The sequence below is a fragment of the Pollachius pollachius genome (assembly GCF_949987615.1).
Source record: "Pollachius pollachius genome assembly, chromosome: 5".
Classification (NCBI taxonomy): Eukaryota; Metazoa; Chordata; class Actinopteri; order Gadiformes; family Gadidae; genus Pollachius; species Pollachius pollachius.
This window is the reverse complement of record NC_136938.1, coordinates 16666913-16694712: the sequence shown is the minus strand read 5'-3', so window position 1 is coordinate 16694712 and position 27800 is coordinate 16666913. Positions and strand designations below refer to the sequence as shown.

General features: G+C 49.1%; 1 protein-coding gene across 3 annotated transcripts; it reads left to right on the top strand.

Moving 5' to 3' along the window:
* Positions 1 to 6138: 6138 nt before the first annotated feature.
* sema6d (semaphorin 6D) lies at positions 6139 to 27380 on the top strand. Of its 3 annotated transcripts, XM_079736900.1 has the most exons (20): positions 6139 to 6266; positions 12646 to 12821; positions 13187 to 13298; positions 14158 to 14218; positions 14465 to 14527; positions 14680 to 14781; positions 14916 to 15006; positions 15223 to 15342; positions 15634 to 15722; positions 16734 to 16951; positions 17072 to 17203; positions 17941 to 18096; positions 18449 to 18622; positions 19778 to 19918; positions 20269 to 20346; positions 20513 to 20571; positions 21203 to 21259; positions 21883 to 22068; positions 23158 to 23399; positions 23495 to 27380. In XM_079736900.1, the coding sequence occupies exons 2-20, from the start codon at positions 12695 to 12697 to the stop codon at positions 24623 to 24625; spliced, it is 3339 nt and encodes a 1112-aa protein (XP_079593026.1). In that variant the 5' UTR covers positions 6139 to 6266; positions 12646 to 12694; the 3' UTR covers positions 24626 to 27380. The 3 variants fall into 3 exon arrangements, with proteins under 3 accessions (XP_079593026.1, XP_079593027.1, XP_079593028.1); XM_079736901.1 differs by lacking the exon at positions 21203 to 21259; XM_079736902.1 differs by lacking the exons at positions 21203 to 21259; positions 21883 to 22068.
* Positions 27381 to 27800: the final 420 nt, after the last annotated feature.

Here is a 27800-nt window from a genome sequence, read left to right as displayed (position 1 = left end):
CGTCTCACAGAGCTCAGTGGATGTGGAACAGCGAAGCCAAGTCCACAGTCCATTGGCAAATTCTGTTTTGTGCATGGAGAACGTAAACTAGTAACATATGCTTTTCCACAGTGTATCAGTTCTGTCTGGGAGTCTCACACGAACACAGGCAAATAAATACCACAAACACACACATACACACATACACACTCACACTCACATACAGACACAATCAAAAGCACACCAGTGCTCCCAAAAAGGGAGAGAATAGCCACCTTTTGCAGCGTTTTCGATGTTTTGCTGACATTCAACATTTGCCATCTCCTGCCTGAGGAGAAAGTCCCTGGATGAAGGGGCTTTGGCTTAAAGCCTTGATTGCCTTAAAGCTTGCCTGCATGGCGGGGCTTGTGAAAGGGGGGAGGGGGCTGGCCGACGGCATGCAAGGTGAGGCTGGGTCTCTTTGAGAGGTGGGCTTATGGCTGGCGCTATGGAGGAGGTCAGTAAAGAACATAGGTAAACATTTGCGGCGGAGATTGCGGTGGGAGGTGGGGGGAGGGTGACTCTGCCTGTGCCTTGAGCGTGATGGGGTCGGAACCCCAGTCCCATGTTCTTGTGAGCAGTAACACACGGCTACATAGTGACTATGATATGACTGTGATATGACACAAGAGCTGTTGCGGAGGCCGTGGCTGCATGATCAACAACAGCGGAGACACAAATCCCAGTGGGATTTGTGTGAGTCATCGCAGTTGGCTCTTCAGGCCTGGGAATGCCCCTTTACAGCTGCCCTAGTCCTCTATGTGTTGCAATGTACAGTACGAGTGTGTGAGTGTGTGTCTCCTGCTGCATCCGGTGGGGTGGTCTGAGAATGCAACAGCTACCCCCCGGCGCTCCTCGTTCACGCTCCCGCACACAGCTGCTCATCATGCAGCCAGTGTGTCGCAACATAACACCTGTTTGCGTGTGTCTGCGTCAGGGGCGTAGGAATGAGTTTAACATTGGGGGGGACACATATCGGAAACCTGACAGATCCGTTAATGGTTTGTACAGAAATATGTCATAAATGAACTACACTGAAAAAATTCACAAATATATTTTATTCTACTAAAAAGATACATTTATAAATGTAAAGGAAAACACATTTTGAATGGCAGTAATGAACTGATAAATATCAAATCAATTCTTTAATTGCACGCTCAATCATCCAGTTTTTGTAGAATAAGAAGCGGTGACAAGACGCTGTGTTGCGCTTTCAAAATAAAATAAAATATTTTTCTCCCTCCGGTATAATTTTTAGTTGGGACAAATGCGCCTGTCTCCAATATTGGAGGGGACACGTCCCCTCCGTCCCCCCCGGTTCCTACGCCCTTGGTCTGCGTGTGTCTGCCTGTGTGTGTGTGTGTGTGTGTGTGTGGTGGAGTGTCTCTGGGCCTGCCAGTGAACCAGAATGCAGTGACACACTAGAATATACATTCAATTGCATTAGCAATCCCTGCTGCACCTTAGATGGACCAGTCATATCCTTCCTCTGAGCCTGTCTGTGTCTTCATTAGAGTCCCCCGCCCTGCTCCACTGCTGCGTGGGGCAAAAAACCCATTCATTAAGCACGGCTACAGTGATGGATCTGACCAGAGAAGTCCTGGGATCAATGCTGTAATGAAGGGCACAGCCGTGGTGTGTGGGTTTGTGTTTGGGTGTGTGCGTGTGTGTGTGTGTTAGTGCGGCTGTGAGGGTGAATGCATTTATTATCATTAGCAGAGATAATGAAATCTACATCCTCCCCCCCCCCTCCCCTCCTTGCTAACAATGCGCTTCCTCCAACGCCGGAGTGAATGTCAAAATGAAACGCGGGCACGGTCCTAAGGGTGGGCCAAAGGAGCGTTGTGTGTAACAACGACAACCAGGTCTCTCATCGTTTGAGGCCCCGGTGGGTGGAGGGGCCTGGTGTCATGGAAGGACTCTGTGGAGGGGACGGCGGGGTGGGAGGGAAGGCAGATTAAAACATTTAGATAGGAATGGAAATGGGATCAATAAAAAATGAGTGAGAAATGTCACGCACGCCTCTCAATCATGAGCGATCGCAGCCTCTGCCGCCTGCAAATTATCCATAGCATTGGCTATGAATAAGATTAGCATTTCCATTCTTACTGGGGAAACCCTCATAAACTAAATCGCAGGGTATCCGGGTTTATTTCGTACTTTTCCATGCGTCTCAAATGCGTCAGTCTGACAGTCATCACGATTGCATCGGGGCAGACTGAATCACTTCCTGGAATTATGAAGAGCAAAACAAGTTAGGACAAAAGAGGTTTGCTTTGCCCCTGCCTCTTTCATCGCAGCGGAAAAATAATGAAAAAAATAATGAAATAAATAATGAAATAAAACTAATGGAGTTATATAGCCGAGCAGAGTCAGGTCATTTTACCAGAAAATTAGTGGAAATTTTCCAATACTGTCTCCTGTCTTTAAGTAAAGACCCACCATTTGTCACTCTTCTCTGACCTTTGGATAAGATTAATGTCATATGGAAGCAATTTGCGGCTTCAATTGGATGGAGAAAATGTTCATATATACAATTCAGGATCAATTACTCATACCATTGGCATTTTCAGCCCTCACCTGCAAGCGTAGATTAGTACTGAAATTATGTGTCGAACACATTTCAGCAGCCACAACAACGACAAGGGCTGTTAGACATCCAACCCCAGAGTTGAACTAGTTATCTTAGTGTCTTCTATTTTGACAGTATGATCCTACAGGAGGGGTGCACCGATTCAAGCAGGACATTGCTCATCCCTTCTAATAGGTTTAGACTGGTCAACAGTAGTTGATCACTAAACACTTAGCGGGGCTAGGGCGAGATAAGTCACCTGCTTAGAACACATGGTGGTTTGGTAAAGTTCTAGATATTAGGCTGGTTCAGTCATCTTAAAGATTGCCTCATAACTCATCGGAGAGACCTCAAGGATTTATACCACCCGCAACCAGCGCCTGTTGAGAGTATTTTTCTATATATTATTCATAATTATTAGTATGGGCTATACACCTAAACATGAATAGGCTTGACATAACTTGGTTCTATAATCTCGGCTGAATATATTCATATCACTTTGCATTTGTTTGAACCCAAAAAATCCACTACATGCGATTTGCTACAATCGGCGAATAATTGGAGAAATAACGAAATGGAGTGTTGAGTTTCACATGAATAAATCCATCTTGCCGTCTCCCTGACATGGTGGGCCATTGGCTGCAGGTCTAGCTCAGAGCAAGGGCTTTATGGTGCAGACTGGGGGCCAGGCGGCACCTCAGCAGGACTGCACAGTCAGGGGACAAGTGGTGGCCGGGGCCATAGTGGAGTGCCAGGAATGGCCTCTTAATCAATCAGAGGTCACCGGAGAGGACCATCCCCCCTCTCCCAGAGAGAAGGCCATCTGATAGAAGACTCACTGCCAAGCCACTCAGAACACGGCCATCTCTCCCTGGCTGCACCACCTTCGCCCCACCATCGCACCCGTCGCCTTCGCTAAGCTCTGCACACCCACAAGCCTGTTGTTGTGATTTGTCTTTATCATGGTATTATTGACGTAAAACAATAAAGACACCCCCGTCGGACACCCTTCCACCATGTCCACTGCTGTCATTGGATGGAGGTTGGAATGGATATAAATGTTTTTTTTTCCAGCAAGTAATTGCATACTTTTTTTTTTGCCATTGAATATTTCTAGACCAATAGGTCCAAGGGGAGAAGCGTAACACCTGGTGCCTTGGTAATTATCTCAGGTGGGGCTTTTTTGCGACGTCCTCTCCTCGTATCATGCAAATGGTGACACAGCAGGACAATAGCAAAGCCTCTCGCTTGTTCTGTCCCGCTGACGGAAGCTCCAGGCTCCATCCCCTCCTCCTCCCTCTATTGTAGGATCCAAAGCCATCTGTGGTGGCGATTCAGGCAGTAAATTAGGGAGTGGACACGGACGTCCCAGCGGTCAGCCTGTGACTAAAGGCCGAGCCCCCCTGTATCATTCCCCCCCCCCCCCCCTGCCCGGGGCACCCGCCTCACAGCCACATGACCACGCACCTCCCTCAGGGTCACTCGGCACTATGCATGGCTCCCCAGGGAGAAGCCAGCTCCGTTCTGCCACAGGCCCACGGCCCTCATCAGGATCCAATGCATATGGCTCCACGCCCGCAGCACAGCCCCACCCTTCCCCTCGCCCTGTCCATCGCCCCGCCCTTCACCTGCATATCGCCTCTCCAGCTCCGATCTTGTTTGTATTTGTTTTAGCCATTATCTTATACACTCAGCCGGTGTCAGTAAGACTCTTAAAAAATATATCATCGGCTTTCCTGCTGATGATATATGTGTCAGTATTTGCACAGCTGAACATACAAGTATAAGAGGCTCTATAGTTTGGAAAATTTGTTCAACAGTTTCTCAAAATGATGGGAAATATGGACCTTTGGGAAATATGTGCAAATGATTATGGAAACTATGAAAAAGACACAGAATTGTGATAATTGACCGTTAGATAAGGAAAGCCACAATTCCCTGTCAACAGAGAGTCTCATTAAAAACTGGGGATTTAGAGACCGACTAATCAATGTGTTGTCTCTTCTTCATTTCCTAAATCCAGACTATTAAAATTCCCTCAGGGTTAATTCCAGTTCACATTACCGCTCATACGGCTTTAATATAAAACAATACCAACATGCCGAAGACAAAGTCAGCAGCGGCGGTGCAATAAAAATACATTTAGCCCTGTTGGGATGGCCTCACGTACCGTGTTGAAATAAAGCTGTCAATGCACAGAAGGGGGAGGCAAGTCAATACACTAACGCCCCCCCCCCCCCCCCCCCCCCCCCCACCATGCAACACCTAGCCTCTCCACGGATCCACCCACCCCACACCCATACAGCAGGCACTTAAACCCCGTTCGCCTGGACGCATCCCCCTATCGGTCTACGTCACCTCCTGCCGTGACGGACGCTCATGCTGATTCAGTACTCCCTTGACCTGGTGTCCAATAGGAGAGGCAGACAGACTGACAGTCAGTGAGACAGACAGAAAGACAGACTTTGATGGACAGGAAAAGTTGAGTAGAGCGCTAACAATCGCACATGATGAATTGAGGTTCAGAGTTAAATGAAAGAGTGCCACAAACACCTGCAACCAATGAACTGAGACGATTCTATCCGTCCAATTACCATGTCAATGTGTTAGGGAAATGTAGGTCTCTTATGCCATGATGAGCTCAAAGATATGGAGGGATGAAAACAGGGGGCTTGTTGAATGCCAACGCAGGATTAAGTAGATCAGCAGAGCAAACTAGTATTTCCTGTGGACATATTGACATGCAGATCGCACTTCCACAGCTCATAATGGGGGGGGGAGGGAGCGGTGTAAGGAGGGTGTGCTTGCCACGATGTTTAACAGATTCACACACATCTGTTAACTCGCTACTCTAATAGGTTGCAAATGGACCACTATTGTCCCTGCAAATCTCCCTTGCATGACCTGGCCGATAGAGATGACAGCTTTCATTCCAAGCCCATAAAGTTGCTAATTCTAGTTAGGGAATACATAAATAACCGTGAAGTCACCTTACTGCATCCTACTTGTAAATAACCCAGGGCATTTTATTCTAAACTAAAACAAAGGGGGGGAAATATTTTCCATTAAAAATAATTCAAAAAAGTTACTTTGAATCCCTTTTGGTAGGGCAATATGTCTGCAACACTGCTTTAAAAAAAGTGAAAGCGATAGGATACAACGAAATCCAGTAAATAAGTATTTTCCTAAACAGGCTTTCAACAGCAACTCTTCTGGTGGAATGGTTTTAACTCGGCGCTGTGCTGACTTAGGAGAGGGGGATGGGTTTTTGTGAGTAACTGGGGTGTGTGTGTGTGTGTGTGTGTGTGTGTGTGTGTGAGGGGGGGGGCAAAAAAGGGTCACCGAGGAGAGGTGGGGGCTGTTTTGATTTTCTCCACAGGATCTCTGAAAGAAAGCGCACGAGAGAGGGAAGGCAGTCGCAGTTTGGAAGAGCGAAACAGGGATAGAGGGAGAGAGAGGGGTGAAATGGTTGGGGGAGGGACTGGGAGAAGACCGCGGCTTATTGGTAGGCTGTAGAGCTCCCTCCTGATGGATTGACTCAGCCTGGATCGAATTACACCGTTTGCCAGCATTTGTTTTTTCTCTCATAGAAGGAGAGCGCTTTCCGAAGGAACTTGCTTCGTTGCGTGCAGTATTTTGGAATACAGAAACACAACAACATACGAGTACAAATGAGGTGAGTTTTGCATCAGCCGTTCGCGCTGCAAAAGTAATACAGTTACCGCGCAGTTAAGAATAGTAAATGGTACAGTGCCTGATTTCTCGGTTCCACGCTTCCTTGCAAAAGTGATGGCTGCAGTTCCTAAACAATACCGTCTCTACATGTTCCCTTGCATACGCAGTGGAAGAGTGTATGTGAATGCGTTCAGTGTTAAATAACTGAAAATATATGCCTGGGTTAAATGGGTGAAATTGTGCCGCTTTGTTCTCAAGCGCACGGTTAATGTTTACGTTTCCCTCTGGTTTCCAAAGTTAATAGTAAAGTACTAGTAGGGGGATGGTGTTCGGGGGAGGGGGCTGTACGCACCGCTATTTGATCGTCGTAGAGCTTTGAAGATCAGTCAGCAGTGAGCAGGGCCCGCGGACGGACAGAGCCACATATAGAGAGAGTGAGAATGTATCTATCTATCTGGCGATCGGAATTAAATTGTTTGCGCTACTGAGGAAAAAAAGGCAAGTGGGTCCCAAATGGAGCGCCAAACTGAAGGGATTTTACACACTCACTGTTTTTGTTCTTAAATGGATTACAAAAGGAATACAACATTCGATTGGATTTTCTCATACATGAGTAATTTTGGATACTCAAGGTAGGTCCTCTCCATGTAGGCTAATTGTAACTACATCATTTGGTTGTTTTGTTCATCAATCAAGTTTTAAGCCTTGCGTAAATCGGTAGGCTGTAAAAGATTACAGGCGTACGGGGTTTTGTTATTTCTTCTACGAGGCAAGGCACTTTTGAATCGACCCCCTTTTGGGGACGGGCGAATATATTAGGCTAGAATAAGATTGCGAGTTTTCGAGTACAGTTTGGCACATACGCCTTACTGTAATCATATGGCAAGCACCGATTCGGAATGTCTGCCGGTGGCTGTCTACCAGATCTTCCACTAGAATCTCCCTTTAACCATGTTATTCACTTTGCACGGTCGTGAACTGCACCGCTGTGTATAAGCAACCCAAACGCAACCCAAAAGTTTTCTCAAATAGGCTATTTAATGCGATAATAGCCTAGAAAATAAACGATATAAAAAACATTACACTTTCTTTCATACTTAATTTCACAAATCCCCCATGGTGCATGTATTGCACTCCAATATGAAGGTCGACTAGGACAGACGGGCTAATTGTATTGTTTTGAACCAGGTTAGGTTGGATTTACAAACTTGCCCATCGAATATAGTGTATAGATAGTACTGTACGAGTTTCAATTTGAAGGGTACCCTTTTAGAGATTCAACAGCACGGGTTCGTTTTTCCCCCTGTAGCCCAGCCTTGTGCATTTATTACCAGTGAAAGCAATTCAACGCATCCCTCCCCATCACTGTTGTCCCTGCACCACTGTCCCTCTCTTCTTTGTTGTCCTTTGTATTGGACCAACATGTGGACTAAAAGGTTTGAAAAGATTTACCACGGGTCGATCTTGAATGGCTGTCCACCCAGTCCGGACAATGCGAACATTAGCATCCGAGTAGCCTACTGCGTGGATTCAGTTTGCAAAGGGGACCCAATATAACCCACGCACTCTCAGTCAGTGAAATCGTGTCACAAAACTTGAAAAATATTCCAGCAAAGAAAATAGCATCCTTTTTAGTTTTTTATATTTGTTGACAAGTCAAGACTGGAAAGGAGAGGCGTAGCTAAAATGGGAGTTTATTTGTTTGGTACTGAGGAGTGTCAGCGCTTAAAGCTGATGTTCCACGTTGCTGTCACAGTGCCCATAATAAAAAAACGACCAATACAAAGCTTTTTGTTTTCAATAAAATGGGCAGTGATCCAGTCCTTTTTTCAATTCAGGTTTAAATATTCATGGTGATTTTAATACTACAAAAAACACTGACAACCCCATAGCCTACAAATAGTAATTGGATCTATAATTGATAATTATGCAGAGGTTAATGTTGTTTATGAAAAAAACAAACATTATAATGACTGCAAATCTATAGAGCTTGATGCTGGACGCACAGACCAGGTATGGAATCAGATCCAGCTGTGTGTTGGCGGACGGTCCAGGTGGGCTATGTAGCTCACTCTACCTGGTCATGCGGTCAAATCCACTGACCAGAACGATCACCGTTAACCCCCCACAATAGCCAGCTGTAACCCCGGAACCAGTGGTGCAAAAAAACCCTCTATTGATCAGCGTTAACCCATGGGTGCCTTTAGGGGGGGTGAGGGGAAACCCTCCATCCCTGTGTATAATTTGCCTGTTCTAGTCTTATTCATCTCTTCCAAACCACGAGTGTTTTTGGTAGCCTTTCAAAACCCCCCTTTTTTTTAACCTTCTGGGAGCCGTAACGCTAAACTCTGGATTCTCCCGAGACCGGGCTCACTGATGGCTGCTGTTTGGGGTGGGGAGCTATTGTGTTGCGCTTATCCAAAGCCCCTTTGTTTATCAGTCCCACCTGCAGCTCAGCCTCCATTGTGTTTTCACTACAGCCCAACTACTGCTGAGCACACCCTTTCCTCCTCTCGCCAACGCAGGGAAGAAAGCAGCAAAAAGGGGAGTTTATTAGTATTTTTTTTATAGGTGGCATATCCTGCTCCCTGTGTCAAATCTCCGAAGCAACAAGTTCAGCCTGGCCCTTGCTCAGTAGTACGCCGTGGGTAAACAGTGAGTCATTTTTGGGAGTCATTATTGAAGTGGGAGAAAAAGCGGTTGTAATCATTTTTGTGTGTGTGTGTGTGTGAGCGCGTGTGTATGTGTGTGTGTGTGTGCCGCCACCGCCCGGCTGACTCTTTGTGGCATCTCGATTTGCTTGAAATTTCTCAAGATGGAAAAAAAAAACAAAAGATTCTTGAGCAGAACTCCTCCATGGTCGGAAGCCCTTTTGATAAATAATATAAAAGCAGTCATGCGCAAAATAAAACGTGTTTAGTGCCACTGCCGTGAGCTTGTGGAACGAATGACAGCCCTGAAACCGAACTCGGCTCTGATCTGATTTCCTGTGCTGTAAGTTTGCTGCTCTGTGCGGTGCCAGGTGACTGAGGACTTGGCCTGAGGTGATGTGGGGTAGGAGGGTGTCGTTGTTCCACTGGGATTACATTCACCAATCACATCCCCCACGCGTGTTAGGACATCCCACATTTTTACCAACCCCCCCTTTCCCTGTGCCGCCTTCTTTTTTTTTTTATTGGCCTCAATCCTCTTTGGTTTACTTCCTGGTCCAGGAACCAAGGAAAGGGCCAGAGGACAGGGGCCCATCAGCTACACAGAAAAACAAAACAGTTATATGCTGAGTCTTGCCTTGCCTTTCGACCCTCATAGTCATCCTCCTTCGCTGAACCGAAGGGTATCTGTTAAGAACACAACCCCCTTCTCCCCTACGAAAAGCAATGGATATTCCCTGGAGTTACCGGACTCCTCCTCCTCTATTGGTTTGAGTCCCTGGATGGGTGCCAACAACATCAGCGGAGAGAGTGCGTGATTGCAGGACACTGAAAAGCCTGTAATAACAGAGGCCGGGAGGAGCGTGGACCAGGCAATGCTGTTGTTGCGTGACAAGCCCAGCGTCTCCAGGCTTGTTTAGGCCTATACACTCACACACGCATGCACAATACGCGCGCGCAGACACAAACACTGGAGCGCAGGAACCACGGAACTCTATAGGAATAGTCAATAGAAAAAAATACGGCTCACTGGAGATTGGGTAGTAATTTTAGCTCGCTGACCTGTGAATGTCTTCTGTTTCTGTTTTGCATTAGAGTTTCTGAGGGACGGCCCCACCGTATTACGATAGCCAAGCAAGGATCATGGGATATCGCAGCTCCAGCTCTGCCCCTGAAAGGAGTGTTTTTCTTAAATGATGCAGCTAGAGACACGTCAAGAAAAAGTTTTTGGTGTGTGCGTGCGCGCGCATGTGGACTTATCTTTCTAAGAGGGAATGATGTGAAGCAGGTTGCTAAATCCTACCAGCCTGGGAGATGAATTAGCCATGAATAGAGCCAAGGTGTGTCTGTAAGCACAGCCCGGAGGCTGTATGATAACCATGCAGAATTAAAATGGGGGGCCTGTTTTATTTTCCCCCTTGTGGTTTTTATGCTTTTGCCTTTCTTTTATCTTTTTCCTTTGTGTATGTGGTTTGGGTTTCTGTCCCTGGGATCAATCGGAGATACAGGAATTCATAGTCGTAGTTTTAAACCTGCAGGCGGACTGTTAGGTGCCTCTTGACTCAGTGGGAGGTCAAGCTTGTTTTCCTGCTTTGGTTGAACTTGCCTCTCTATTATTTTCTGTCTCCCGCTCTCTCTGTCCCCGGCTCTCTCACTGTACCTGGTGCAGAGCAGGCTCCTCGCTTATGGTTTAGATTAGGTTGCTAACGGTTGCCCTTCTACATCGATCTGGGAGTCCATGTGGAAAGCGTGTGGGTCGTCGTCAACCATACGATCATTTATATCTAAATGAGGGCGCCGCGTCTCCTGCTCCCTCATCGAAGGTAGAAATTATAATCAGGGGGGTAGGTGACCTTTTATGCAGCGCTAAGCATCTTTGTGCTTGTCGAAACGTCAAAACCCTTAATTTCTCGAATAAGTGGACTAATTGGAGTGAAGTGCAGTCTTGCCCGGGCCTTGCATCACCCAGGCCCATAATGAGATTGCTCTTTCATCGCACTCGCCGTGTACCAGCCAGGGCTGAATAGCCGTAATGAGACACCGCAGACGAATCCCTGTCATTTCATCAAGGCGGTGACACATCATGACTGCAGAGTCACGCCAGTGTCCGTCGGCGGTGCTGCGGTTAGTAACGCACATCTCCATACATTAGCAGTAAGCGTGATGCTGTCATTAGCCTTTTGTTGCGTAAACAACCTCTCGAATGAATAACACTGGACACTGTTGGAAAATGAGGGTGGGGGGATACAGCCGGGGGGTAATCCATAGATGTCCTTTTGTGCCGGCTGCTCAGCTGCCCGATGTGGCGTGCTTCCTGTGCAGATCAATCAGGGCTCTAATGGTGTGGCAGGCGGGGCTCGCAGACCGCGCTGGAGCAGGTGTGCCCTGGGTCTAATTGAAAAGCGCGTCGATATTGCTGTGCGCTTTTGCGTTTGTGAGAGCAATTCTTTCATTACTACATAGGAAAAGGTGATTAGGCCACCTCTCCGCCCCGGGTTGTGTATTACTATGTGTGAATAATGTGTGTGCGTTTCTGTCCATCCCACTGTTCTTTGGGGCTAATTTGTCCCGACGGCTGTCTGTGGCTTCTTCGGTTAATTGTTTGTATCCGCTCAGGCTTTGTTGGCATCAATAATTTGTTTGCTGTATAAATATTTGGCTGTACATCATTCATTAATATGCACAGACTTTGCTGTATCGTAAAAATACACAAGAAATTAAGTACTTGCAGAATAGTCGTTGGGAGGGATGTAATGATTCATGCTGGTGACTGGCTTTCAGTACAGTCACTGGTTCAGGGGCCTTCCCGTATTTCTACACATGAAGTAATTAGTCATATTACTACTGGGAGATCGACTTATATCCAAATCAATGACATTAGGCCCGCGGTACTTTGTAGTTGGAAATGCACATGCAACAAAATCCGGATAGCAATCTTAAAGTATGTACCCCAAATTCACTGAATATATTTGATGTGAATGAAACCACAAAATATGGCCCAAAAAGATAAAGGAATAGGATGGTTTCACACATGGAACCTAGCATTGATTTAAACACGCCCTTAAAAAAGGTCACACAGCAGATCCACACAGCACCTGGATCCATCGATCGCTGCACCGCCGCTAACCTGGGCGGCGCCACGCGTAGCATGTAGCCGTAACGTCAATGCAATAAGCTGCTAATAGAAGTCAGCCCAGGTCACCACAATAACAGGCACTCTGATAGTGACACTGATGAAGTCGCACAAGCTGCTGATTGTTATTGAACGCGGCCCGCTGTTAGCGATCGTTGAGCAGATGTGTGGTGGCGGTAGGGCTACCCTGGACCTGACGGAGCTCACTTCCTCCCTGTGCAACGCCACACCGAGCCCCCATCTCCACACCCATTGGACCGTTGGCCGACCTTGCCTCAGACAGCAGATGCTGTTGAGGGTTGGAGGGGAGATGCCAAGCCAAGTCAGCATAACACACTGTGTGTGTGTGTGTGTGTGTGTGTGTGTGTGTGTGTGTGTGTGTGTGTGTGTGTGTGTGTGTGTGTGTGTGGGGGGATCTGCTCTCCAGACCTCTCTGTAGGGAGGTGGGCTGCATCTGCTGTTGGAGCCAATGTTTTGAGTTGGGGTCGGATATGCACATGCTTGTCGTAAGGTTAGAGTTGCAAGCATCGACCGGGTACGTAAACACACGGTTGAGAGTCAGGTCATCAGTGTGTGTTGGTGTGTGTGCTCTCCAGGTAACATCTCCAGCAGTGTAAACCAGGAAGTGCGGTTGTACCGGGAGCCATGGGCCGGAGAGTTCTGCCTGCGCTCTTTGAGCTGCTGCTACTTCTGCTCCTGACCGCCTCACACACCGTCTTCGCTGTCAGCTTCCCGGAAGACAACACACCCCTCGATGTGGTCGACGCACACTGTGAGTACACACACACACACACACACAGACACACACACACACACACACAACTTAGGAAAATTTCAGGGTTTTCATCTCAGGGTTACAGACATTTGCAGATTACTGTGTCAAAATGAATTAAGAATATTTCAAGTACAAGTAAGGAATAACACAAAATTGTTGTGGGAGAAGAAGCACTGATTTGGCTTTTAGTTCTCGCTAGACTGCATTGTACCACGGCTATTTACAGAAGCGTTAAAAATGACACCTGGGTGTTGGTGTAGGATTGGTATTACTACTGTTGACTCTGCCTCCGCTATAACACTTGTAGAGTTTTAATCAGTAATTCATCGTATTGACTGTGTGTATGTGTGTGTTTTTTCCAGTTTCGAGGCAGTACCCTGTTTTCAGAGGCAGGCCCTCTGGAAACGAGTCGCAGCATCGCCTCGACTTTCAACTGATGACCAAGATACAGGATACCTTGTTCATCGCTGGCAGGTAAAAAACCCTCCTCTTACTCTCAAACTGATAAACAAACACACCTAACACGCACGCATAACATCACACACACACATACCAATCGCCACCCACCCACACGTGGAAACGCATACACTCACAACTCGGTGTGAACAAACACACATAGAAACACAACGTTACACATACTCAAAGTCCACCATTCACTTCCTCTCTCACACACCCCCGCCAACCCCCCTAGTGATATTAGATCTGTGGCGTCTACAACCCCCCCCCCCCCCTTTTGGTGGTATCGATCAGGACGACACCCGATGCAATGTCAGGGCTTTCCTGGTGTCCTGTCTCAGCGTGGTGTTCTGGTGTGTCTTTACGAGGATTTGGATTAAAACTGAGGCGGCTAGCAAAGAGACCCTGGTGGGAAATCACTCCTGAAAGGCCAGGTTATAAAATCCAACACCGTGACTCGGCCTCGGTAATCAACAGTAAACGGACGCCCCGTGCTGCAAACGCAGCCTTCTGTGATTTGTATTTTCCTGCTGAAATTGTCAGAAATTTACTGTCCTCCACCGGTGCAGACAACATTACGACCGTCAGGCTTTCACAGTGTGGTGTAATGAAGGTAGCAAAAAAGGAGACTATTTCCTTTTTTCCCCCTCGTTTAGGTTCTCACTTAAAAGCGGCAGGTGTAAAATATTTGTTTAACTGCGTAATTGCATTCACATAGTTACTCTCGAACAGTGTCGCACAAAATGTAGGCCGAGGCGGCTATTGGATTTGTATATATCTCGCATGAGGTCATCGTATTAATTACGCGACAGTGTGCCACGTGACAGGTGTTGAAGTGGGCGGGTCATTCAGCTGTATTTGTTTTGTCTGCCCACAGAGACCAGGTGTACCTTGTGAGCCTCAGAGAGTCCTATCGGAATGAGATCATTCCATACAGGGTGAGACGCACGCACACACACACACCAGAGAAATTGTTTTGTGTGTGGGACATGAGGTCATTATGTGTGGGAAACAGCAAGAGGGATTTATACTTGTGGAAGTGCATGTGTGAATGTGGTATGTGTGTGTGATTGTGTTCCTGTGCAAGCATGTCCGTCGTCCAGTTTGCGTGTGTGAAGTTTTATGTGCCTCGTCAAACCCTACTTTGGGTGTCTAAAACGCGCTGCTTTTGTGGATCTTTCCAGAAGCTAACATGGCGATCGGGCCCAGCAGACCGAGAGATGTGTGCTGTCAAAGGGAAACACAGAGTGAGCAGCGGGCTATTCACTCACCTTTCAAACTCAACATTTACCCATCTGATACTGGGCTGGAAGACAACATTCAAATAAAATAAGATATTTGAGATTTACTCTCCGTGGTCTTTTGTGTTGGTGTTCTAATGTCATTATTATTTTTGAAGGACGAGTGCCATAACTTTATTAAAGTTCTGGTTCCCCGGAACGATGACCTTGTCTTCATCTGCGGGACCAACGGCTTTAACCCCATGTGCCGGTACTACAGGGTGAGTCATCCATACAAGTGTGTGTGTGTGCGTGTGCGTGTGCGTGTGCGTGTGCGTGTGCGTGTGCGTGCACGTTTAAGCGGGTCTCACCCGTACCGTTTTTCTGAGTCTGTTGTTCCTCTGGGCCCAACCAGCTGGACAACCTTGAGTTTGACGGAGAGGAGATAAGCGGACTGGCGCGTTGTCCCTTTGACTCCAAACAGACCAATGTTGCACTTTTCGCAGGTAAGAAAAGCACATCGGCAGATGCTTGACTCCAAGAGTCTCATAATGTCGACATCTGCTGCCTCATTATCACCTTTATCCTCATTGAATGCGACTCCGCCTCAACAGCCCTAATAGATTAGGGGCTTTTATCATACAATGCAGAGCGCGGGGGCGCGACAGCAGCGAGTAGTGTAATGCGCTATCTGATCCCGGTGTCACGCGGTGTTCCCTCAGATGGGAAGCTGTACTCTGCCACCGTGGCCGACTTCCAGGCCAGCGACGCTGTGATCTACCGCAGCATGGGGGATGGTTCTGCCCTGCGCACCATCAAATACGATTCCAAGTGGCTTAAAGGTAAGAGAAGGGGACAGGGTCTCATTTAAAAAGGCGATGCTTTTGTAGTCGTAGGCCTCTGATACACCTGCATGCAATGCATACAATGGAGGCGTGTGGCTGGTGGTGGGGCTCGATGGGGATTTGGGAGAGGGATGGATAGCTGGGAGCGTTGGCCCTGGGGGAACGGTCTGCTTCTCCCCACCAGGCAATCTAGGTCACACTCGGGAATTGGTCACCTCCCGCCCCGCAAAATAAATAAGTAAATAAATAAACCCCATTTCCAACCGCGTTCCTCTCCCTTTCTCCCAGAACCCCATTTCCTCCATGCAGTGGAGTACGGCAACTACGTCTACTTCTTCTACCGGGAGATCGCGGTGGAGCACAACAGCCTGGGCAAGGTAAGGGCTGTCCGCCTGGAGTTATCTTCCCCAAACCCCCCCCCTCCACTCCACACACAAATGTACATCCTGAAAACAGGATAGTTCTTCCATTCCGCCAGCGTGAGCATTTTGTAGCGTTGCAAGGGTCCCGGTGGAGATCCCCAGCGGCAGCGGACCACTAGTGCGTGCTTATTTTGTGTTAGGCTACATGAGTCAACTCCAAGGGCGATATTCTCCGGTTGATGTTCTGCCCCTGTGTAACTATTATGCTGGGAGCGGCTTTATTTCTCGGGGGTGTGCTCTCGCTTTCTGTCGGCCTCGGTCTCTGTCTCTCTCTCTCTCTGTCTCAAACATGCGTTCACCAGGTCACACACAGACATGCACGCACATCGATGCCCGCAGAGGGAATTAGGCTGTTCTGTGTTTGGCAGAGGGAGTTAGGGAGTGCTGTGTTTGGCGGCAACTTCCGTTAGGACCAGATTGGGTGGGAGCGGGGGGGGTTGTGTGCGGTCTGCAGCGGCTGCCGGAAGCACGCGCTCCACGCCCAGCCGCTGGCCTAATACATAATGTAGTGATGCTAATGCTGCGGGTTAACACCTGGCGTCTGATGGAAGTTTGAACTGCTGAATTATTGAAGCTGTCGGAGCAGGCCGCTTCCCTGGCGGCCTCGTCTGCACCCGAGCCTCCGAAAACTCTGTGCGATTGTTCGCCCAGAGAGACAATACGCACGCACACGCACACTCCCGATCTGTGCTGCACAGTCACTGCACTGCCGGACAGACTGGCGCTTTAAGTACATCTGCTCCAATCAAAGCATGTGAACTTAAAAGTGGAAAGTTGAGTGTGTGTGTGTGTGTGTGTGTGTGTGTGTGTGTGTGTGTGTGTGTGTGTGTGTGTGTGTGTGTGTGTTGCACCGCTGCATGGTGAAGACATGCATTATTTACAGCGTTGAAGTGTTTTTAGTGACGCTCCTCTGCCTCTTGTTTTCCCCTCTCCTCCTCCTCCCTGTCTCCCCATCCGACCCGCCAGGCCGTGTACTCCCGGGTGGCGCGGATCTGCAAGAACGACGTGGGTGGCTCCCAGCGGGTGCTGGAGAAGCACTGGACGTCGTTTGCCAAGGCGCGCCTCAACTGCTCCGTCCCGGGCGAGTCCTTCTTCTACTTCGACGTGCTCCAGTCGGTCACTGACATCATCCACATCGACGGTGTGCCGTCCGTGGTGGGCGTGTTCACCACGCAGATGAACAGGTGAGCCGGCCTATCCGGCGTGGGGTTGGACTCGACTCTAGGCCTAGAGTGAAATACAACGCAAGGAGAATGAAAGGGCTGGTTGTAACCGGGGCGGTTGTTGTGGGTCTCCCTGGGCAGCATCCCGGGCTCGGCGGTGTGTGCCTTCTCCATGGCCGACATCGAGAAGGTGTTCCAGGGGCGCTTCAAGGAGCAGAAAACCCCCGACTCCGTGTGGACCCCCTTCCCCGAGGAGAAGCTGCCAAAGCCCAGGTGATGCTCCCCGCTTTGTTGGTGTAGGCTTTTTTTCCCACTGGTCGACACGGCAACATTTTTGTAAATATAGCCGAGAAAAAGGTCAAAAGTGCCGCTTGAAGATGAAGGCCTTGGTGTCTGGGTTCTTCGGTCTGATCTGGACGGCGGCTCGATCGTATCGTCTCTCTGTTCAGTTTAACCCCGGTGAAATCAGACCTATTTTGTTATTGGGCAGACCACCGATCTGGTTATTAGCTCACGCAAATGCCAGCTGCTTATCGTTAAATAATTAACCGGCCGTAATTAGACAGCTTGAATTTTTTGAACCTGTTTACAGTGGAGCCCATACAGTTACAAGGGTAGTCGTGAATGACGTCCTCACCACGAAGTCTATGATGCTGCTCATTGCTCTTGTAAATCATTCATGGCTCGGATAACATGCATATGTATATTTTATGATTCCATTTGAGGCCTTTTTGTGATCTTTAAAAGCACCTGCTCCCCAAACAATGCGCGCGCACACACACACACACACACACACACACACACACACACACACACACACACACACACACACACACTCACACAATCCCTTCTCCCAAGCATCTCTCTCTAGGCCTTTCAGGAGGCTTCATCCTTCCCTGAGTGCTAGTATTATGTACTTTCTGTTTGACCCTTTGCCCTCTGTGTGTTTGCGTGTGTGTGTGTGTGTGTGTGTGTGCGCGTGTGTGTGTGTGGCAACCTTTAAATCGTAGGCCCGGGTGCTGTGCGGGCCAGGGTCCGGCAGAGTCCTACAAGACCTCCATCGAGTTCCCAGACGAAACGCTGCAGTTCATCAAGTCCCACCCTCTGATGGACACGCCGGTGCCTTCGATACGGGACGAGCCCTGGTTCACCAAGACTCGCGTCAGGTAACATCAGAGCGAGGGGACATCGTAACGTGGCTCCCCTTCGTACACCTCCCTCTGATCATCTTCACATTAAGTATGATCCAATAAGTCCTAATGAGTGCGCCTGGGGCAGTGAGGTGAGGCAAAGTTTCCCTCGAATCATCATCATCAGCCTACGCACAAAAGTGTAATTGGAGCGATCAGGGTAGTCGTTGTGCTGAAACCCCAGAAAACATCCCCGCAGTAGGTTAATGAAGTCCGACCCCGGGCCGCCCGAGGGCTGACGGAACTGACGTATTCAAATTGACTGGCCTATTTTGCATGCACCGCCATCTGCCGTGACTGACTGGTACGTGTGTGCTTGTGTGTGAAGGTACCGGCTGACAGCGCTGGCGGTGGACACGGCGGCGGGACCCCGTCAGAACTACACCGTGGTGTTCATCGGCTCGGAAGCTGGGGTGGTCCTCAAGGTGCTGGCCAAGACGACCTCGGCCTCCCTCAACGACAGCCTGCTCCTGGAGGAGATAGATGTGTTCAACAAGGCCAAGTAGGGACATGACCTCACCCTCGTCCTCGCTCTGTCTTGCCCGCGCTTTCTCCTTTTATTTTGTTCATTCTATATCCTCCGTATGCTTTTCTTTCGTTTGGGTTCCCCGGTGACCTCTTTCTCTGTCCCTCCCGCTCCCTCTCTCTGTCACATTTTGTCCTTTCTCTGTTCATCCTTTTCTTTCTTTTTTTTCTTTGTCTGTCCCTTTTCTCTCTCTCTTTCTCTCTCTCTTTCTCCAGCGGCCCGTTATTTCTATTAGAGCTGATCATATGTTAATGTAATTCTGAGATTGTCGCATGAGACAATCATCTGGGATTTTGGGAATAATCCTGTAATATTAGTGATACGGCTTACAAGCTTTCTTTTCTTCCTGTGCTTACTTGCTGCATTACCGAACCACATTTTCATCATCTTAATACTGTTCCAGCTGAGGTGAATGCATAATGAATGCCTCTACAGAATGTCCTCAGATCCAAGCCACATTTTACCCATGGTTTGTTTTGAGGCAGGGAAATGGTCATCCTAAAATATTGGAAATAATGGCAGAGAACAGATGTGTCTACAAACATGGAAAACATTGGCCAATGGCTTGATATCGAGGTAGCCGGTTAAACATGGTCATGCCTCTGCAGCAATCTCTCTTGGTCCGGTTCACAGTGATCTCCTTTTACCGTCCACTTCCCTTTACTTGTACTGGATCAGCAACTGCCAACTATGAAAAAAATTGGTACTTCCTGGCGTTGCATCAAGTGTCTGGTTTCATTGTGTGTGTGTGTTTTTGTTGTGTTAGCTGGATTTGTGTGTGTGTGTGTGTGGTGCATGTCGGGAGCGTGTCAAGACGTTTCAGGCCTGTTAAAGGGGCAAAGAAGCTCGGCATGGATATTCTCTGCACTCAATGTCCAATTGGATCCGCCGATTATGACGGCCATACTTATCGAAAGCGACCGCTGATCAAGTTTCTTTCACTGTTTTTCTCTCTCTCTCTCTCTCTCTCTCTCTCTCTCTCTCTCTCGCTCTCGCTCTCGCTCTCGCTCTCTCTCTCTCTCTCTCTCTCTCTTAAATCTCCTTCTCCCTTTGTCAATATCTTATCTCTCTTATCTCTCTCTTATCTCTTTCGGACTCTGACTCTAAACGATATCCCTCCCTGGCTCCTAGATGCCTGTCCAGTCACGAGGACGACAAGCGGGTGCTTTCGCTGCACGTAGACGCCGACACCCACAGCCTGTACGTGGCGTTCTCCAGCTGCGTCATCCGCATCCCGCTGAGCCGCTGTGAGCGCCACACCTCCTGCCACAAGTGAGTGAGAAGCACAGCTGAGCCTCAGACAGCAGCCTCCGGGCCAGAGGGGGTGCGGGGGGTACGGTAGGCCTGGTGGGACCAGCGTTGGTCGGTTTCTCATTTTTTCTTTGGTTTCATTTTTTCTCCCACAGAGGTCATAAAAGCAAAGGCAATAATACAAATTAATCTTTAGCCCTCTTAGACCTGGTTAATGTTTAGTTGAGCAAACAGGAGTTAAATAGTGTGTCCCACCAGCTCATTGTGTGTGTGTGTGTGTGTGTGTGTGTGTGTGTGTGTGTGTGTGTGTGTGTGTGTGTGTGTGTGTGTGTGTGTGTGTGTGTGTGTGTGTGTGTGTGTGTTGACCACAGGTCTTGCATAGCGTTGCGGGACCCCTACTGTGGCTGGAAGAGCCATGGCGCCTGTGAGAAGATCCAGCCAGGCGTTCTGTAAGTGTCTCAGGGCCCACCGTGGAGTTCATATTACACTATGCTGGCTCCAAGAGGTCCACCCTGTCAATAACCTACCAGCCAGCGGTTTGGCCCTTTTTTTTAATGCTCGATTCTTCTCCTCTTGCCCCCTCCCAATCTCTTTCTCTATCTGGGCCTCTCTTAGGACTGGATATGAGCAAGATGTGGAGTTCGGAGACACCGCTCAGCTAGGAGACTGTCATGGTGAGGCTTTCATCGCCATGTCTTTCCATCTGCTACCACACACACTCTTATACAGACCCACACACACACACACACACACACACACACACTCACTTGGACACACATCCACATCCACACGTAGACAGAAACCATCCTCACACACCATGAGCCCACGCACTCCACACCAGTAACCCGTCCAGTAACGTCCCCCTGCCCCCCCCGTCCCTCCTCCCTCCCTCTTGCGTCACTCTCTCTGTATTAACAAACACATTCAGCATATGCTCGGTTCCATGGCCACCTGTGACTAATGTGGCCCAAGAGTACCTCAGAGGGCCCAGGCTCAGCTGGTACAAACGGTAGAGGCCCCCCACAAACAAAAAGAAGACAAACATGCAGGGTGGACTTTTGGTTCCCCCTGGGTCCCTTCCTTTGTACCAGCTGAACCAGACCCCCGCCCCCTACCCACCCTACCAGGCTGAACCCTCAGTACCGACCAGAACCAGAGGCACCGCCAGCGAGTGCTTTGCTGCCTTACTGCTCCACCCTATGAAATGCACTCTTTACTTTCGTTTACTTTTTCTCCCCCACCAACTTTACTTTTGAACCCCTGAATTCATTACTGATTTCTTGTCCTTTTTTGAATTCTTTTTAGCATTTTTGCCTTCTACATCAGCGCCAGGTTACAAATCATTTGGCGACCCGACCTCTGGTTAGTTTGATCTTTTACTCAAATGGTTTCCCTCTCTGAGTTCAGCATCTCCGACCCCGTATCGCTCCTCTCCTCCCGACTCATCCTTCTCAAACAAATCCCTTTCTGAGAAACTTTGTCATCTTCCTCCTTTGATCATCATTGTCATCATCTTCAACAGCCCCTCCCCCCCGGGCCACTGCCACAGCATAGAATCAGTGCTCTGTTCTCCGCACCGATCTCGCGTACTTCGCCTCACTCAACACTTCCTGCTCCTCTCCTTTCTTCTTCTTGCATGAACCTCACCAGTGCCCTCCACAACAAACCCATCAACATCGCTGTGGTGTACCGACTCCTTCCTTTACCTCCCAAGATTTGCTCCTCTTGACCCTTCCCATCTGAGCACCCTTCCCCCCCCCCTCTCCCTCTTCCCCATCCCCTGATTTGTCAATGTCAAAAGTTCAAATCCTTGTTTAATGTTAAATGTGACCCGTTGGCATCTGAAAAGTAACATTGGTTCATGGAAAGCCATCGTATAGACCACTAACCCCTCAAAGAGAGATGACCATGCTTACTAACAGGGATGATAACCGTGTTTCCCGACATGTGTGCACCGTTTGTTAACAATTTGTTTGTCACCACAGACATGGACTTTTCATCCGCACCAGTCACTGCTGGCCTGCCCAGTGGGCCCATACACCCCCCAGTACTCATTCCCACTCAGAATCCCGGTTCTGGGCCTGATCCAGACGCGTTTGGCTCAGGCCATGTGCTGCAGGATGACCCGGCCACCTCCCATTCTTTAGACTCTGTCCCAGGGGGCCATGAGGGTAAGGCCATGCAGAGTGGAAGCTGCCACATGGAACCCAGTAGGATAGCTGCCAAAGTACTGCTTTTATGAAGACACATATCCACAACAGTTACCCACATATAAACACCTATCTGTTCAGTTATATAAGCCTTCTGGATCTGTTCCAGACTATGTTCAACACATACTTTTGCAGGCACATTGGCAGCTATAAGGGTTTTCCATCTAGTTACGGCCAATTTCATTTTGACCTGTTTTTGTTAATAGAATAAATGATTTAAATTTTCTGTTATTTTACTCTTTCACCTGTATGTACATCTTTATTCTTTGAATCCATTTTATCCAAACAATAGCCTTCCTCCTTTTCTTTCTTTGTTTCCTTCTTTTGACTCTACCAGTAATTCTTATCAGTAGATTTTAAAAAGATAAAACTTAGAGTTCCTTCTTTCTTCTGCTTTGATTTGGCATCAGCTTCTGCCCAAATAGACTGTCAAGCCTTGGCCGCAGTTACGCTTTAGCCTAGGGTGGTAGATCATTCACCATCTCCGCTGAAACGCACCGCTCTACTGACTGCACGGATGACTAACACTTAGATAACTAACTGTTCCATGTCTGTGGTTACTCACAAAACCACCACCAATAACCACAAGTGTCTTCACACCTCGGGAAAGCTTTGGTTTTCATTTCCTGATGGAAATGCATCACTAACCTCTCTTTGTTTTTGTATACCGATTTTAAACAAATCCAAAACAAATCTTCTAATGGAAACTGGATCAAGACACCATTTTGATTCCATCCCTCCTAAACTAACAGATCGACTTCTCCTGTAGAGCTGGTGATCTGGATGTCGGCACCTAACACTTTTTGGCCCGAATGTTGCCAACTTTCTTCCTTGACTTGTCTTGAGAGGAATAGGAATCGGTACATGGATCTTGCTTAATCACTTACTTGGCGTGTTGGGAATGGGCGTTGTAGAAACAGCCACTCATGCATGATTGACTTCTACATGCACAAATACGCACCCTTCTACGGTTGAACAAAGGCTGGGCTACAGAGCCGCTCTCATCGGCCACACTGTGCGTTTTTAACCCATTCTCTGTTGGGTTTCCAGGCATTTGGGACATCCAGGCGAGTGAAGCCAATCAGATGGTCCATATGAACATCCTTATCACCTGCGTGTTCGCCGCCTTCCTACTCGGAGCTCTGCTGGCAGGCCTGGTGGTGTTCTGTTACCGGGACTCAGTCCTCCACAAGCCCAGACGTGTCCGCAAGGACGCAGAGGCCGCGCCTCCCTGCTCCGACTCCACCGGGAGCTTTGCCAAGCTCAACGGCCTCTTTGACAGCCCCGTGAAGGTACAGCCACTGTCGGAAACAGAGATACGATGCTGACACTAATTGTTTACCCAAAAATTGCTCTGGGTTCGATTGCTCATTGAAATATGTTTCAGGAATACCACCCCAACATGGACTCTCCCAAGATGTACACCAACCTGCTGAGCAATGGCAAGGACCTCACCTCGCCCAACGGCGACGTCAAGACCATGATCCTGTGCGACGGCTGCCAGCCCCCCGAGCTGGCCGCCCTCCCCACGCCCGAGTCCACGCCGGTGCTCCGGCAGAAAGGCCTGCAGCCCATCAAGAACCAGTGGGAGAGGGCCAACGCCAAGGTCGGCAGCTCCCGGAAGGAGTCCAACACGGCCGCCAAGAGCTCGCAGTTCCTCCCTTCGTCTCCCCCGCCTCCCCCCACCGCCAACCCCCACCACCCTCACCCGCCCCTGGGCCACTCGCACATCCCCAGCGCCGTGGTGTTGCCCAACGCCACACACGAGCACCCCAACAACGACCGCGCCGACGGGGCGCCCCCCTGCCTCTCCGACAAGAAGGCGAAGAACCTGGAGGCCAAAGGGAGCCGGAAGGAGCAGAAGCGGTCGGTGGACGCCCGCAACACGCTGAACGACCTCTTGAAGCACCTCAACGAGGCCGGGGCCAACCCCAAGGGCCTCCTCCAGGAGGGCTCGGGCCCACCGCGGCCCCGGCCCCACCTCATGCTGGAGCCCATGGAGGCCCTGACGGAGGTGCCGCCCAAGGTGCCCAGCAGGGAGGCCTCCCTCTACTCCCCCTCCTCCTCCCTGCCCCGACACAGCCCCACCAAGCGGGTGGACGTGCCCATGCCCTCTAGCCCCACTGGGAGCCTGAGCATGGGCGGCACGCTGGAGAGGCCGTCGCGGGGCTACCACCTCCACCGGAGCGCCTCCCACCGGCAATCGCTGTCCACCTCGCCCAACGGGGTAACTATGGGCGTGTCCATGACCCGCCAGCACAGCATGAACAGGGGAGGGGGCTACATGCCCCCGACTCCCCCCTCCAGAATGGACTCCCACGGCGGAGCCATGGCCGCGGGCATGCACTCGCCGCACCCCCCCTCCCTCTCGCGGCAGAGCAGCTACAGCGGCTACGGCTCACTCCCGCGCACCGGCGTCAAACGGACTCCGTCGCTCAAGCCTGACGTGCCCCCCAAGCCCAACGGGTTCCCCCCCCAGACTCCTCAGATGCGGGTGGTCAACAAGTTCAGCTATTGAAGACGGGGACGCCTTGCGGTGAGTGAGCTCCAGGACGCTCTGAGCTAGGGGGGGGGGGGGGGTCCCGATGGCCATGGTGCCATAGGACGGGATCAGGTGGGTCCTAGCGGGGGATTGTGCGCCACTGCGTGTTCCCCAACACGGAACACTGCACAATCACCAAACGACACCGGGGGAACAAGACATTGCACGGGTGGCCAAAGATTCTCGTTGGGTCTCGTTCGTTCCCCTCGTCCACCTCCCTCGCCGTCAGTAGCCCCGGCCCACGACAAGCAGAGGGAAAGGGAATATGTCCCCTTCCCCCGGCGTCAAGCGCCCCGTTCCCTTCTGAGATGACAAAGGGTTAACGGCACCGGCTTCGGGGTCGCTGCGCGACCCATGTATTTTCGGCACGTCGTTTCCAAACACAGAGCAGCACTTGAAGAAGGGGTCCAATTTGTCATAATCTCTGAGCACTGTCTTCCCACTAATGTGAAGTGAATAGGGAGCGTGATAATTCGGCCGTGCGTGGTTCAAATGACTGATTAATAGCGTGGCCGAACGAAGAAGTATTCTGGCTCGGTGGCCGCGCGTGGGAGACGCGTGTACACTTTAATGGTGAATTCTGGGATACAACACTCGACGGTGAATGCCCATGATTGGGCTGGAGAGAGAGTGTGTGTGTGTGTGTGTGTGTGTGTGTGTGTGTGTGTGTGTGTGTGTGTGTGTGTGTTCAATAGCGGCTCAGTGTCTCGACAGCACAGACACGCAGCAACCCCCACCTGCTGGCTAGAGTGGTACTTCACACAACAGCTGTGTTCTGTCTTCATCCAATCACATCATCAACATGAGCAATTGTCATTTAGTTTCCATTGTTAAAGAAACTACTATCTGAGCCCATTTCAAACTTCAGAGTGTGTGGCGGAGGGGTTCGTCTCGATAACCCAAAACTTCAATCTCACTGTCGATGGTTAATATTGTTAATGGTTAATACAAAGCTGTATTTTTCATCTCCCATCCATTTCCAATGGTTTATTTATCCCTGACTAGTTCTGTATGGATCGGAATGCTTTCGGAAGAGTAGTGTAAATCTTGGGCTACATTTACACAGACGTCGGTCTTGATCTACCTGTTTGGCTGTGTAAGCGCAGCACTAATGCACTGTTAGACGTGAACAGTTCCCCCCCCCGTCCCACAGGAGACGCCTCGCCCCAACGTAGGAGACTGAGCTGTCACCATAACGTCTACTGCCCTCTGATATGGATGTCTTTCTTTATGTAGCAAACGGTATTATTGGGAGGGGCGGGGCGGGACACGCCTCTCTAGGAGACATCAAGTCCCTTCACAGAACAGCGGGCCTGCTTCAATATTGTTTTCTGTTTCGGAAAGTCCGAGATGAACCCGTGTGTGCAATTTAAAAAGACGTAAGAACAGTGCGATGCATTAATCCTATACGAAGCATCGGGCTGGTCTGAAATGACCGTGGTTCTGTAAGCCTGCCATACTGGTTCCGTAAGCCTTTGCCCAGGTGAAGGGGAACCACCCGCAAACCCCACCCAACAGCAGACCCATTGAGTGGCCAATGTACAATCAACACCATTATTACCAATGTGTCCTAAAGTCATGCTGGTAATGACGATACCCTGTACATACTACTTATAAATAGGAGCATAAATATTTTTAGGTGAGGCCCTGAATCTGTGCATTGTGTGCCTTATTCAACGAATGATCAATCTCCACTATGTAATATTGGCAATGTCAATTGGTCTGCAGTATATTATTGTTATGTAGTGGGGGGGGGGGCTGCAAATTCTTGTCAAATTGGAACAAAATGTGTTTTTGAAGAACCCACGCCTTGTTTGGGGGCAAATGTGGAAAGCAAAATATAATTTGCAGTCAATCGCATTTCAAAGATAGGTTGAGAGGAGGTGAAAGCTGCTAAAACATAAAAGGCAAGGTGTTAATTAGTGTCGATGTGCCATGCAGCGAATGTATTCCCCTGGAAACGGGGATGTAGTGGTGTGGGTTAGACCTCGCCCACCCCCCCTCACAGTCTATCTCGAGCGTCCCGCTCAACACAGTACGACACACACAGGAGGGGTTGCATTCGATTAGTAATGACCACATCTTATGGGTGGTAACTTTACCGTTTTGAGTGATTGACATGCCTGTTTGAGCCCAAAGCCACGTTTTGTTTACAAGTGATGATTGTATTTATGATTATTTTTTTGGTTTTGTTTCATCATAACAGTGTTTGGGCTCCCTCTCTCTTTTAAACACACACACACACACACACACACACACACACACACACACACACACACACACACACACACACACACACACACACTCATATAGATATAAGGACATGCACTAACACACGCATACTCTGACGTAAACACATGGAAAAACTATGTACCAAGAAATGCACCCAAACATACCGGCTGTGCTCCACTGCCTACTACATCGCTATATGAACTCCATCTTTCGGTCGCGACCGAAGCCTTCGTGTGTCCGTGTGAGCTCTCTGTATGTGGCGACGTACCGGATTTGGTCCATGTGTACTCTCCTTCAAACACTTTGCAACACGCTCGCTGCAAGGCCAGGTGTACATATGTTCTCCAGAGTATTTCAGCGTGTAGATATATTGTAAAGTTGTACTGTGAATGTGTAAATAATATTGGTCTTTGTTTCATGATACTTTTTTTTTGGGTTGATTTGTTATTATTTTTTTAACACGGCATGTAGAGTTGAAATAAAATATTACTGCACAGTATATCCGTTGGTGGAATGAACTTTTCTATATTTACGCAGGTGTTGAAATCTGCTTGTGTGTGGCATCTCATGCCACCAAATGTGAGACCATCAGAGAAAGGGGTTGCCTTAACAGATACTTTGCTGCTGTGATGACCTGGTCTCAAATATCATTGAGATATCTGGGGGTGCTTGAAAAAGAATATATTTGAACGTGCCGTGTGACCCTGATAGCTAATGACCAGGAAGGTTGAGAGTCCACAGAATCATTAAGAGCTTTAGATCTATTTTTGGACCGTGGGTGGTTTTGAAGTTGGAGGCCACTCCAGATAGCATGTGGGAAAGCTTCCAGAGTCATTTGTTGCCGTAGAAACCAAACATCTGGATGACTGCTGCTCTGGGATTACGATGTGAGACAGCGATTAACAGAGTACACACACAC